This window comes from Gopherus flavomarginatus, chromosome 9, assembly GCF_025201925.1.
Source record: "Gopherus flavomarginatus isolate rGopFla2 chromosome 9, rGopFla2.mat.asm, whole genome shotgun sequence".
Taxonomy (NCBI): domain Eukaryota; kingdom Metazoa; phylum Chordata; order Testudines; family Testudinidae; genus Gopherus; species Gopherus flavomarginatus.
Window position 1 is genome coordinate 33,603,629 of NC_066625.1, and position 12,880 is coordinate 33,616,508.

The 12,880-nt window shown below is 46.2% G+C and overlaps 1 protein-coding gene across 1 annotated transcript in view; it reads right to left on the reverse strand.

Moving 5' to 3' along the window:
• Nucleotides 1–12,880, reverse strand: part of TRAP1 (TNF receptor associated protein 1) — a 64,837-nt gene that overhangs the window by 11,587 nt on the left and 40,370 nt on the right. Inside the window, exons 8-11 of the mRNA XM_050968197.1 lie at nucleotides 10,988–11,061; nucleotides 9,277–9,432; nucleotides 8,697–8,817; nucleotides 8,404–8,473 (exon numbers count right to left, since the gene is read on the reverse strand). Coding sequence (XP_050824154.1) covers nucleotides 8,404–8,473; nucleotides 8,697–8,817; nucleotides 9,277–9,432; nucleotides 10,988–11,061 — 421 coding nt within the window. The remainder of the gene's footprint in view (nucleotides 1–8,403; nucleotides 8,474–8,696; nucleotides 8,818–9,276; nucleotides 9,433–10,987; nucleotides 11,062–12,880) is intronic.

The following is a 12,880-nucleotide window of genomic DNA, read 5'->3' on the forward strand; positions in this document are numbered from 1 at the left end:
CAGGAAAGGAGCGTTACTCACTTTGTGCATTAACTGGAGTTCTTTGAGATGTGTCCCCCAGTGAGAGCTCCATTTCCGGTGCATGTGTCTCTGCACCCTTGATCTGAGATTTTTGGTAGCAGTGCTTGTTCGGCCCATGCATGTGCCTCCTCACATCTTTGCACCCTGCACTGAGGATATATAGGTCTGTGCAGGCGAACCACCTGCAACTGCTTCTCTATCATAACATACCATAAGGTAAAACTTCAAAGCAGAGGGGAAGGAGGACAAATAGTGGAGCACCCACAGGAAAATATATCTGGAAGAACGCCGGTTACTGCACAAGGTGAGCAACCCATCCTTCTTCTTCAAGTAATGTTCCTATGGGTGTTCCACTTCAGATGACTCCAAAGCAGTATCCTCACAAGGAGGGGGGAGCATCAGAACAACATCCAATACCGAGAACAAAACTGCACTGCCAACTGCAGCATCTGATCCAGAGGCAAGAACCAGAGTATAATAGTTGGAGAACGTACGCGCAGAGCTCCACGTTGCAGCTCTGCAGATTTCACTCACTGGAACGTCTTTGAGTAACGCCACAGATGTAGACTGTGATGTTGCAGAATGAGCTAACACTCTAAAACAGTGGTTCTCAACCTGGGGTACACGTACCCCTACGGGTCTACAGAGGTTTTGCAGGGGTACTCAATTCATCTACATCAGAATTTCCCAACCTGGGGGTCGCGGTTTTGGATGGCTTTTGAGGGGTTGCAAATGTGGGGTCGGCACTAGGGGTGGCAAGCAGGACAATAGCCCAGGAACCCACGCCACAGGAAGCCCCACAAAGCTAAGTTACATGCTTCAGCTCTGGACGATGGGGCTCTGGTTTCAGACAATGCTCACAAGTGAAGAACAGGTCAAGTATCACACTGAAACGTAAGTACAATATTTATATTCCAATCAATCTTTTATAATTATATGGCAAAAATGAGAAAGTAAGCACTTTTTCAGTAATACTGTGCGGTAACACTTCTTTATTTTTATGTCTGATTTTGTAAGCAAGTACTTTTTAAGTGAGGTGAAACTTGGGATATGCAAAACAAATCAGACTTCTGAAAGGGGTACAGTAGTCTGGGAAGGTTGAGAACCACTGCTCTAGAAAGAGGTTAAATGTCAGCAGACACATAATATGAAATAATACACCCCAAGATCCATCTTGAGACTCTCTGGGTGGAGACTGTGGATCCCTTGCATCTTGTCACAACTGAAACAAACAATCTAGGAGACTTTCAGAAAGGTTTCGTTCTGTCCAGATAGAAGGGCAATGTCTTTCTGACATCTAAATTATCGAAGGCAGAATCCTGCCTAGTCTGATGTGGTTTCAGGAGGAAAACTGGTAAGTGAATAGTCTCATCTATATAAAATTCAAAGGACACACTGGGTAAAAACTAGGGATGTGGTTGCAATAATACCTTATCCTTAAAAGTACAATGAAAGAAGGATCTGTTATTAAAGCGCCTAATTCTCCAACTCTCTAGGCAAAAGTGATGGCTACTAAGAAAGTTGTTTTCATTGATAAGTGAACCAATGAACATGTAGCTAATGGCTCAAAGTGGTCCTTTGTAAGAACAAAGATCAAGTTCCATATAGGAGCAGGTTCTCTAATCTGTGGAAATGGGTTCATTAGGCTTCTGAGAAACCTTGCGATTGTGAGGTGAGAAAAACAAACAAAAAAGAAAAAACCTTTTATCAAGGAGTGAAAGGCTGTGACAGCTGCAAGTGATCAAGCTCATATCAAGACCAGATCTTTGAACTCAAACAGGTAGTTAAGGATAGTGGATAGAGAAGAGTGATCTGGAGAAAATTATTGAAGGATACACCAGTGATGAAATCTCTTCTGTTTCTGAAGGTAAACAATTCTCAAAAATGTCGTCCTGCTGTTTAATAATATCTGTTGTACTTCCGTTGAACAGGGGGTCTCTATCCCCAAAAGCCATCTAGGAGCCATGCCTGAAGTTGCAGAATTTGCAAGTTGAATGAGGTAATGATATCAAACTTGTCTCAGCCAGGTGAGTGCAATTACAGTGAATCTAGCCTTGTCTTGCTTGATCTTGTTGAATACTTTCAAAACTAATGGTGGTGGTGGACACGCATGAAGAAGACCTCTTGTCCATGAGAGGAGGAAGACATCCCCCAGTGATTGAGGGTCTAGTCCCCCTCTCGAGCAAAATTTCTTGCACTTGTGTTGCAAAATTTCTTGTGCTGATGGTGGTTGCAAAGAGGCCCACTTCTGCCAACTCCAGGTTAGAAATATGCCATTGAAGACTTGCATGTCCAACTCCCATTAGTAATTCTGAGGAAAATGCCTCCTGAGGTGATCTGCCTTAGTGTTTTGCATACTCGGGAGGTAAGAAGCTCAGATGATTACCTGGTTGACTATGCACCAATTCCAGAGTTTTAGTACTTCAGCACAAAGTGAGAAAGAATGCATCCCACCCTGAGATTGACGTAGATCATGCAGACCATGTCGTCTGTCATGATCTTGATGGACTGGGCCTTGATCAGAGGAAGGAAATGAATGCAAGAATTTCTGACTGCTCTCAACTGTAGATGGTTGATGTGGAGAAGCTGCTTTTGGGACGACCATTTGCCTTGGATTGTGTGTGACTCCAGATGCGCATCCTCCATCCCAAGAGGGATGTGTCTGATGATATGACGATGGTAAGAGGATCTTGACTAAATGGGACTTTTGCAGAAACCTTTGAAGGGCTCTTGAATCAGCTGAGTGACTGTAGAACCAAGCAAGGGAGAGACATATGCTTGCTGGGCATACAGACTGTCTTGAGCCATCCCTGGAGGCATCGAAGATGTAAACTGGTGTGTTGTGTTACAAAAATGCAAGCTGCCATCTGCCCTAACAGTTTGAGGCAACTTCTTGCTAAGGTTTGAGGACTGAGCTGAATCCTTGAGAAGCTGGGACAAGATGACAAGGGATGGATCACTCAAAATTGCTCTGTTTTGTTCATTATCTCTCAAGCATCCGACACTGGTTGCTGTTAGAAGATAGGATACTGGGCTCAGGTGAACCACCGGTCTAATCCAGTATGGCTGTTTTTATGTCATTCTTTAGGGCAACAAATCTGTTCATATGTAGGTAAACCCTGGCTGTCACCACATCCAGAGAAGCTCCTACGAAATCTATCCGACGTGCTGGTGTAAAAGCAGACTTCTTGAGATTGAGTCAGAGGCCTAAACCATGGAATACCAATCTTGCTGTTTGTACTGCTGACCACACCACTTGATAATATCAGTCTGCTGAGCAACCAATCATTGACACATGGGAGGATGAGCCAGCCAGTGCAGCCAGGGCTTGGGGCCCACTCCGGCCCGGACTGGGGTCCCACCGGCTCACCTGGCATGGTGCAGCAGGGACCTCGCTGGCATGGCAGGACTGGGGTCCCTCCTGGCAGCCTGATGCAGGGCTGCTGAGGTTAATGGTAAACTTTGGTTAACCGATAAGCCTAATGCTTACCAGTTAACCTTTTACATCCCTAGTAGGTAGGTGGGTATGACTGCCATGGTCTTTGAGAATACCTTTGGGGCAGAGGAGAGGCCAAAAGGGAGCAAGAGGGGCTGGTAGTGGTCGAAGTTGACTATGAAGCAAAGAAATCTCTTATGAGAGTGGTGAATCACAACATAAAAATAAGCATCTTGAAGGTCGAGAGTTGCAAACCAATCCCTGCAATTTAGGGGGTAATTATAACAGCAAGGGTCACTGCCCTGATTTTCTGCTGTTCACATCATTGTTCAGATGTCTGAGATCTAATCTTGGTCTCCATCCTCCGTTCTTTTTGGGAACCAGAAAGTACTTGGTATAAAACCCCTTTCCCTTGTGCTGAACTGGGACGGGTTCTATATCTCCTAAGCATGGAAGCGAGGCAACCTCCTGTCTCAGCAACTGAATGCAAGATGAGCCCCTGAAAAGGGACAGGGAAATGGGGTAGGTGGGGAGGGAGGGATAGAAGTGAAATGGATGGAATAATTAGATATTATGGTCTCCAAAACACATTTGTTGGTGTTAAGCTCTTCTGCGCAGGTTGAAATTGGGAGATGCGGTATCCAAAAGTGGGGGGATGTGGATAGAATGGTGCAGAAGTAAATCTCTGTGGAGTGAGTGGTTCACACTCTTGACCAAGCCATCACAACTGGCACTCGGACAATCCAGATGGCTGGGGTGAAGTAGCTGTGGCCTCTTGGTCACTGGTTCGGGTGGCTGACAGAAGCTAGAAAAATGAGCTGAGTGAGACCTCTGCGCTGAGACCTGCATAAATTATTATTTGCAAGGGTAGAGATCCCAAGGGATCTAAGTGTGTCCCTCAAGTCCTTCAAAGTGGGAAGAGAAGAGGGAGTTGTCCTTAGATTCAGAAGACAACTTGTGACCGATGAAAGGAAGGTCTTCTATAGTAGATTTGTAACTCACTAGGGAAGCCAGATTGCTGGACCCAGATGCTCACTGTATTATGATAGTGTTGGAAATGGAGTTGGCTGCAGTACTGGCTGCATCTAAGGCCTGGTCTACACTGGGCGGGGGGGTGGGGGGAGTGATCTAAGTTATGCAACTTCAGCTACACGAATAACATAGCTGAAGTCAATGCACTTAGATCTACTCACGATGGTATCTTCACTGTGATGAGTCAACTGCTGACGCTCCCCCGTCGACTCCATCTGTGCCTCTTGTGGCAGTGGAGTACTGGAGTCGATGGGAGAGCGCTCGGGGGTCGATTTATTGTGTCTAAACTAGACGAGATAAATTGATCCCCGCTGGATCGATCGCTGCCCACCAATCCAGCGAGCAGTATAGACATACCCTAATGCAGCCTGTAATGGCATCTTTGCCAAGAGCTGACCTCCATTTATGATGGCCTTAAATTATTGATGGTGAAATATTCATTAAAGGTATTCAATTTATTGTAAGGCAGATAGTCACGGTTTGACACGAGCACCTGGTGATTCACTATCTTGAATTATAATGTCACAAAATCTACTCTGTGACTGAAAAGATCAAGATGCTTCTGCTTCTTGTTATATAGGGTAGCCTCGGTGTTGTGCTGCCTCCCACATTCACTAACTGCATCTACAAACAAGGAATCCAGTGTTGAATGTGAAAATAAAAATTCTGAACCCTTGGATGGGACGTAGTATTGTTTGTTGACCTATCTGCATGTAGCGGGTGCCAGGGCAGGAGTCTGACAGACCATCCTGGCTGGCTGTAGAAGGGTCTCATTAATTGGAAGTGCCACACATTTTACAGCAGAGGTATGTAAAACGAAGGGTTAAAATCCATGTGCATTTTATGTAACAACCACTCCACTGGTATATGGATTGTGCCAGCTCTTTTTTTAGACCCAAAGTCCTGAGTCTGGTCAAGAGACCAGAGGCCTAGCAAATAGTGATCAGCTAAAAGAAAGCTGGGGTAAACAGATAATCTTGTTTTTGCTAAAATAGGCCTGGTCAGCAAATTGCCAGGTGTTGGAGCTAAGAACTAAATAATTGTGTCTTATTCAGAGTTGCAAATTAAACAAAGAATCCCTGTTCCTACTGTGTCAGTCTCTTCTGTAGGGAATGTTTTTCCCACAGATCCAACCTCGAGTTTATGAAAAGTTGGCACATGTCAGTATAAGATATGGCATCCTTCCACCTCCCTTCCCAGGGACCAATGCCTGCCTTAAGATATAAAGGGGAAAATCTTTATTGCCATATACTTTCACTGTTTCTTTGCTTTAATCCCTACAAATGTACCTGCTGGACAATCAAAGGAGTTGCTCTATTCCTATGGACCCCAAATCAGAATTCAACATATATATTTTATACTAATAACATTTTATCAAAGTATTAATTAAATGTTAACTTGCTAACTTAAGACCATGGGCGGAGACATTATGTAACCTTTTAACCATTGACTAATGTGCTATCTTGTTTTGCTGCAAAAGCTATCCTGGAGTGTGGAACTGCCTGTCCCATCACTTTCTCCCACCCATGTAAAATCTATATATCCTATTGTAATCAATTGATTGACAGTGTCTCTGAGCCTAATTAGAAAGGTGACACTCCACTACCGCTGTGTGTAATAAACTCCTATGCTTGACTTCTACACGGTGTGGATTTATGTCCTTCATAAAAGGTCCAAGAGTTTATTATAGGAGTCCTGGACTTGCACAAGAGGAATTTGAAGTACATCTGTGACACGGTTCATCAGCTTTTGGAACTGTCTAAAGTCATCCACCATGGAAGGTAGTAGAGGCATTACAGCCTCATCCGGCAATGATGAGGACATATCTGTGTGAGGTGCCACCTTGTCAGCCCTTGCCTCCTGTTCTTCAAAGGTCTCCTCTACAGCTCCAGTTGTCCTCTCACAGGGGAGGGAAAGGGCAACTCCCTAGCAGGCTGGACCAACAGCCCCTCTAAGGACAACTGGATGGGTTGAAAGGAGATTCCAGAAGTCTCCACGGCAAGGGGTAGCATGGGCTCAGAGATTGGTGACGAGGTGGAGGTTGGTCCCAATCTTGCCCAAGTCTTCTGACCAAGAAGTTGGGTCTTGGAGTAGGGAATAATGATTCATCAAATGGTTTAGAATCTCCTGATGGAAAGAAAGCGGATTCCAGTTCCAACGGCAGTACCAATGAAGCTGTTGGAGGGAAGTCATAGCCTGAAAATGGAATGAGACACAGACTCCTCCCGAAGGCTGGCGCCCCTCATGGAGTTATAACCCTTCTGAAAAGGGAGGGACCCAAAAGAGAGGGAGACTTTGGGTATGGGGCAGTGAAGATGTCCACAAGAGGAGCCTAGGTCTTGGCTCTTCCCAGAGCTAGAGGGGTCCAGTCCACCAGAGCTGTGGCAGAGACAGTCAGTGCCACAGCCACTGAAGACAAAGACTGCACCATGGGTAATTGATGCTCTCAATGATCGCTCTTCGTCAGTGCTGGTGGATCCTGGGGTTTCTGTTTGTGAGGTACCAGAGGCACTAGTGCCACCAAACTTGTGTGGGCTTTCTTGTCATGCTTCTGAGGACTTGGGACATCCTAGGTTCTCTTCAGCTAAGCTTATAGACTTGTTCGGTTTAGGCAGGGCTGAATCCAACTTTTTCAAGTCTTAGTCTCAAACTTATGAGAATGCTCTCTGCTCTCCTGACAAGATTCCGACGAGGGATCTGTGGGGCTCAATTCCTTTGCTCCCAAGTTGGACCTCATGGTGGGCGACACACTCCTTGTTGAGTCAGGCCAGTGTACAGTGGAGGGAGGGAAGTCCTCTGGCCAGGGTTCGATTGCAGCATCATGCCCTTTTTCATTAGGTGGAGCTGAAGGTGAAGTTCCCACCCTTCCTGAGTATGGCTGGAGAATGTGCAGCAGAAACTGCAACTTGCTGCAATGTGGGCTTCCCTGAGAGTGCAAGCAGCATTGGTGATCATAGTTGACCAGCAGGGTTTGTGGGAAGAAAGCACAAATTTTGAAGCCTGGACTAGTGGGCATAGTCTAGTATCGAAACAGGGTATAGAATGAGGGGTGAAAGAGGAGTGGCTTTCCAGGCCAGGAAGACTAATTACAAAACACTATAACTATAAGATAAAAACTTGAAAACACCTGAATGATAAAAATTCTTTACAGATAGCTAAATATAGTCACAGAGAAATGAGAAAGCCAAAGTTTTGGACACTGGAGGTTCTGACACATACAACGAGGCAGTGAGAAGGAACTGAAGAGGTGGTCAGTCTGCACCGTCCTTTAACTGCTCAGTCAGGGGCATGAGGTGAACCAGGGTGCATGTGCAGACCAAAAGACGTTGCTTGCAAAATTCTCCATCTCTGGGCACATGCATACCCCATAGTGGAATACACATGAGAACCACTCAAAAAACTGGAGCTCTTCATAATGTACCCTGTGGGTGTTCCATTACCTGCCTTCCTTCTACTCTGACTCAGTTTCCCTTGTGGAACTTTGTGGTAGACAAGGAACTGAGGGTGGTTTGTCTGCACAGCCCTATATGTCCTCAGTGCAGGGCATGAGGATGAGCGGGGTGCATGCATAGGCTGAACAGGCACTGCTACCAAAATCTTCGCTCAAAGGCGCAGGCACACCAGAAGTGAAGCACTCACAGGGACACTACACGAAGAAGAAGCTGGATGGCGCAGAGCAAGTTAACACACTGTCTACCATGTCTAGTTGAGAAACATCTCGTGGATGAGAGCGTTTGGAGCTTCTCAGGCTACATAGTATCAGATTATACACAGAAAATCTTGTTAATGGGAACTGCACGACTCACCTGCTAGGTCTTGATCTGAAATGACATCCTATAGCTTATCACCACCCACCCAGAGACGGGTTAGCACTCATCACAATCCCCTGGGAACCAGCCTCTCTGTCTGCTCACCTGATGAGGGTGCTCTCCTGCAGCAGCTCCCTGCTGAGATTCAGGGGAATGTCCTCACTATCGACAACACCTGGAACAAACAGTGGCAATGAAGTGGCTCAAGACTAGGATACAACTGGACTCAGAGGACTAAGCCCTTTGCTAAATCTTCCCTTCCCACAAATCTCCAGCAGATGTCTCATGTCACCATCCTGGCTGCCTTCAGAAATCTGCGTCAACTGCCCTAAGTGACACTCAAGGAAGGCACTGCTGCAGACCATTGCATTCTCCCGCTCGCTCCCTGACCAGCCTACCTCGGACGAACCGCAGCCATTTTGGCAGGATGTCAGCGGCTTTGGTTTGGATGAGGATTTTGCGGCTGTAAAGGGCAACACTGGAGCCCAGCTCCCTGCTGACGTCAAACATGGATGGTTTCTGCAGAAGCAAGAGAAGAAGTTATACCATCAAAACCCATGGGGCATTGCTTGGGGCCCCAAGTGTGGCTCATACAAAAGCCCCACACTCTGCTGATGTTCACTATGGGTTTCACAGGTCTGAGGAGATCAGAGCAAATCACATTTTTATCCTCCTCACCAGAACGGAACTACAGGAGCATGTGAATCTGTGAGGGTTTCTCCCACCTAAGCCAGATTCTGCTCATGACAAATAGACACAGTTCAATGCACCCCAATTATCCTGTGACACACTACCCTCATTGGAGAGATGCTTCCATCTCTTTTAGGTACTGGGAATTCCCTTTTGGCTACTCCAAAAGCAATTTGAAGTGCTGTGCACATAAGGCTGCAGCTCTTCAAGTTGGAAAGGATGTCTATTCTGTGATCCTTCCCTTCACTGAGGATTTCCCACACCCCCAAGAGAATGCCAGAGTCTCACCATCTCAGGCACATAAAAGATACTGCGGATATTGAGGGGGGCATCTGTCTTGTAGTGCAGGGTGTAGCGAGGCTTGTCGTAAGCCTGGGCTATGAAACGGTAGAACTCCTCGTGCTGCCATTCACCAATTTCCTTGGAGTCCATCATCCAGAGTGCCTGTGGGGGAGGAGGGAGGCTTAAAATCCCCACCCATCTGGTAACAGTCACACACACACACACACCTCCCACAGCCACATACTAAGACAGGCCCCCAAGTCATATCTTCTGCCTTTTAATAGCAAGTCCAATAGGCCCACTGTTCTTGCAGCTCAGGCAACATGCTGAGCAAGTTTCCTTTTTTAAAAGGGTCATTCCTAAACAGCCCCTTAATAAGACCAGAAGTTACAAAGGTACTGGAGGGTTTCCAGGATCCAAGGTGTAACTGGGATTCAGTGGGCAGTTCAGATGCTTTACAGCACCTGTTGCTAGGACCAGAGTTTTGTGCTGCTCCCCAGAGTTCAGACTGCAGTCCATTAAAAAGTCAGCAGGTCTTCACTTGTGCCCAAACAGCATATCATACTAAAGGCTAAGATTTTTTTATGGTTATTTTTAGTAAAAGTCACAAACAGATCACGGGCAATAAACAAAAATTCCTGTGACTTGTCCATTACCTTACTAAAAATAACCGGGGGCAGAGCTACGTAGGGGGGAGGAATGGAGTCCCATGGGGGGGACAAGACACTGACAGGCGAAGCCCCTCACCATGGCAGGGGACACAGCCTTAACTCCAGGGGGGGCGCCAGGGGCGAACGATACGACACAGCCCTTGTTCCAGAGATGGCCCACCTGCAGGACAGGAGCTCTTGGCCTGACTGCAGCCCCCGCCAAGCCTCGGCGGCAGTGGGAGGGGGCAAACGACCCTTGGAAGCCACAAGGGGGGCACACGACCCCAACTGCAGCCCCACCAAGCCCGGGACTCTGCGGGGCTGTGCACTAAGTGCCCCTCCATCAAGTCACTGTCAAACCTTCACAAGAGCGGAGATCGAAGCTCTCTTCTCTGCTACCAAAGAAGCTGGCACAGGCAGCATCCATCCAGATTTCCTTAACTATACTGGGCCAAGAGGGTGCGATTGGATTGCAGCACTATTGATGAAAGTCATCACCACCAGCAAACTCCCAATAACTTGGAAAGGATCAGAAGTTATTGCGATTTTATAACCTGGAAAGCTGCCCAACAACCTCCACAGCTACTGCCCTATCTCTCCTCTGAACAAGATACAAATTACTGGAGTGGGTGATCCTGGCGAGGCTGATCCCCATCCTGGAGACCACAATCCCCCAGAACAGGCATTTTTCAGTGCAGGGAAAAGTTGCTTTCACTGTCTACACATACACAAGCTCCAGCAGAAGCTTAAAACAGCCGCAGCTTTTTATCAACTTATCAGACTATGACCCTGTGAGGCACAAGAGTGTACAGCTGAAGCTAACCAACCAGCTTCACCGCAACCAGACATTTCAACTCACTAGGTCAATGGTTTCGGAAAGAATGTTCATCTTGAATAACTCCTCACCTCAGAAAGGCTCTGTGATCCCCTGCCCTGGACAATCGCCACCACCTCATCCATTCGCAGTCTTTGGTCCTTTTTGGACCCATTCACTCATTTCCTGAGCCCACTGCAGGGTTATAAGTTTCCCCCTCAATCACTGCCCTGCCCATGGCTCTCAGTCTAACCTGTAACGTGTTGAGGCGTCTTCCGTTGAGGAAGAGGGGAAAGCTGATGAAGTTACTGTATTTTGTTACCACATCTGGAACAGAGAGAAACATTTTCAACAAAAAAACCCAGAACCCTGGTCTTATCAGTTTCAACCACCATATTGTTGTGACCAAGGTGAGCTGTGAGAACCTGTCATATCAGCACAGATTAGCCCCTTTGAAGTGTCCCTGCTCTCCACTGCAGACTGTTCCTGCCCCCCACAGCATTTTACCACAGCCCATCAGGTAATCACAAAAAATTCATGGACTGGAGGAGCTCAGAAAAGAGCAACAAAGAACTTTGGAGGTCTAGAGAGACTGAATGTTTAGCTTAGCAAAAGGATGGTGACTGGAGGTAGTGGCGGTGAGAACAGTTTACAGACATTTGAACTGCGTGAATACCAAAGTGGGAGAGGAGTATTTAATGTAGCACTCTGAGGTACAAGTAGGAGTAATGGGACAGAAGGAAGGGAACATTTTGGCTGAATATCAGTGAGAGCCATCAAACTGTAGAATCGTCTCTTGAAGGAAGCGGTGGATTGGTCAGGGCATATAAAACTAGACTCATCAAAATGCCGGAAAAAAACCCTCTAGCAAATAATCCTGTACTGGCCCCAGGGAGAGGTGGGGACGATGTGAAAGGACTTTTCTCTCTATTACTTCAACAGTTACAACTTTGGTATGTCACAGCTGATTCTACAGTGACCATATACTTAACACTCCTCAATACAGGATCTCAAAACATTATGGTACAAGGAGAACACAGGGACATCCACAGTTAAAGGGTGGGGGGGTTCAAGTGTTTCCATGGTTACCCAGCTTTTACCGTGGCTCACAATCTTCTGAATCTTTCACTTGTCAGGATGGAATTAAAGAGGCTTGGTTTCTGTCCAGAGGTAAATGAGTTTCTTTGAAAAGTTTGAGCAAAAATTATTCAGCTATGTGAGAGCAGAGAGGGAAGGTGACATTTTCCCATTAGATATGGAATTCTTGCTTTAAAAAACAAAACAAAACAAAAAACAACCCAGCTCTAGCATCTATGCAGTGTGAAGTGGAGAGTTGGAAACTGGCAGGAATATGATTCCTAGGGAAGAGAGGTGACTTTCAGGATCCTAAGAAAAACTGGTTTAAATTTGGCCATGTTAGAACCATTTTAAAATGCAATTCACACAAGTGCATGTGTGGTAAAATATTTTAAACAATACACCATTCACTGTGCACACAAAACAGACAGGGGTCCATGGAAATAGCAGCAGGAGATCATGTAATTAGACACTGAATTGCAATGCCTATGTGGAAGTGGGCAAAGTTAAGGTTAGCAGCCTGCCATAACCTTCTCATTTGTTAACTACATTTTGAAATCTCACTGTTTCTTTTAACAGTTTTTCCTCTGCCCTGTGAAATACAAGGAATTAAGTCAGGGTTAAAAGACAAGGGGTCTAAGCTCCCAGACATGTCTATACAAAAAGCAGGCATGCCAATTCAATCAGATTTTCCCATTTCTTTGGGAGAAGTCAATGAGTTAAACTAGCAGCACCCGGTACATTCCTCAATTAGAACAGAGGTAGAAGGCGGTGGAGTAATGGCCTTTGGGGCTGGCAAGCTGCTTCTGGATTATATAAATATGAGACACGTTCTACTTTGGTGAGCAGCACCTGTGGTGAGCAAAGGACAGGCATTCTCTGCATTCACCCCATCTGCCCAAGCTCACTCTTAGAAACTCATCATCCTTTGCTCTTCCCAGGCCCCTTCAGCAGAGGAGCTCAGAACACCTTACAAACATTAGCAACCCCATTGGAAGAACACCCAAGTAAGAGAGAACTTCTGAGGTGTGGGATCCTTCCAGCTTTCTAATACTGGCCATGACACTTT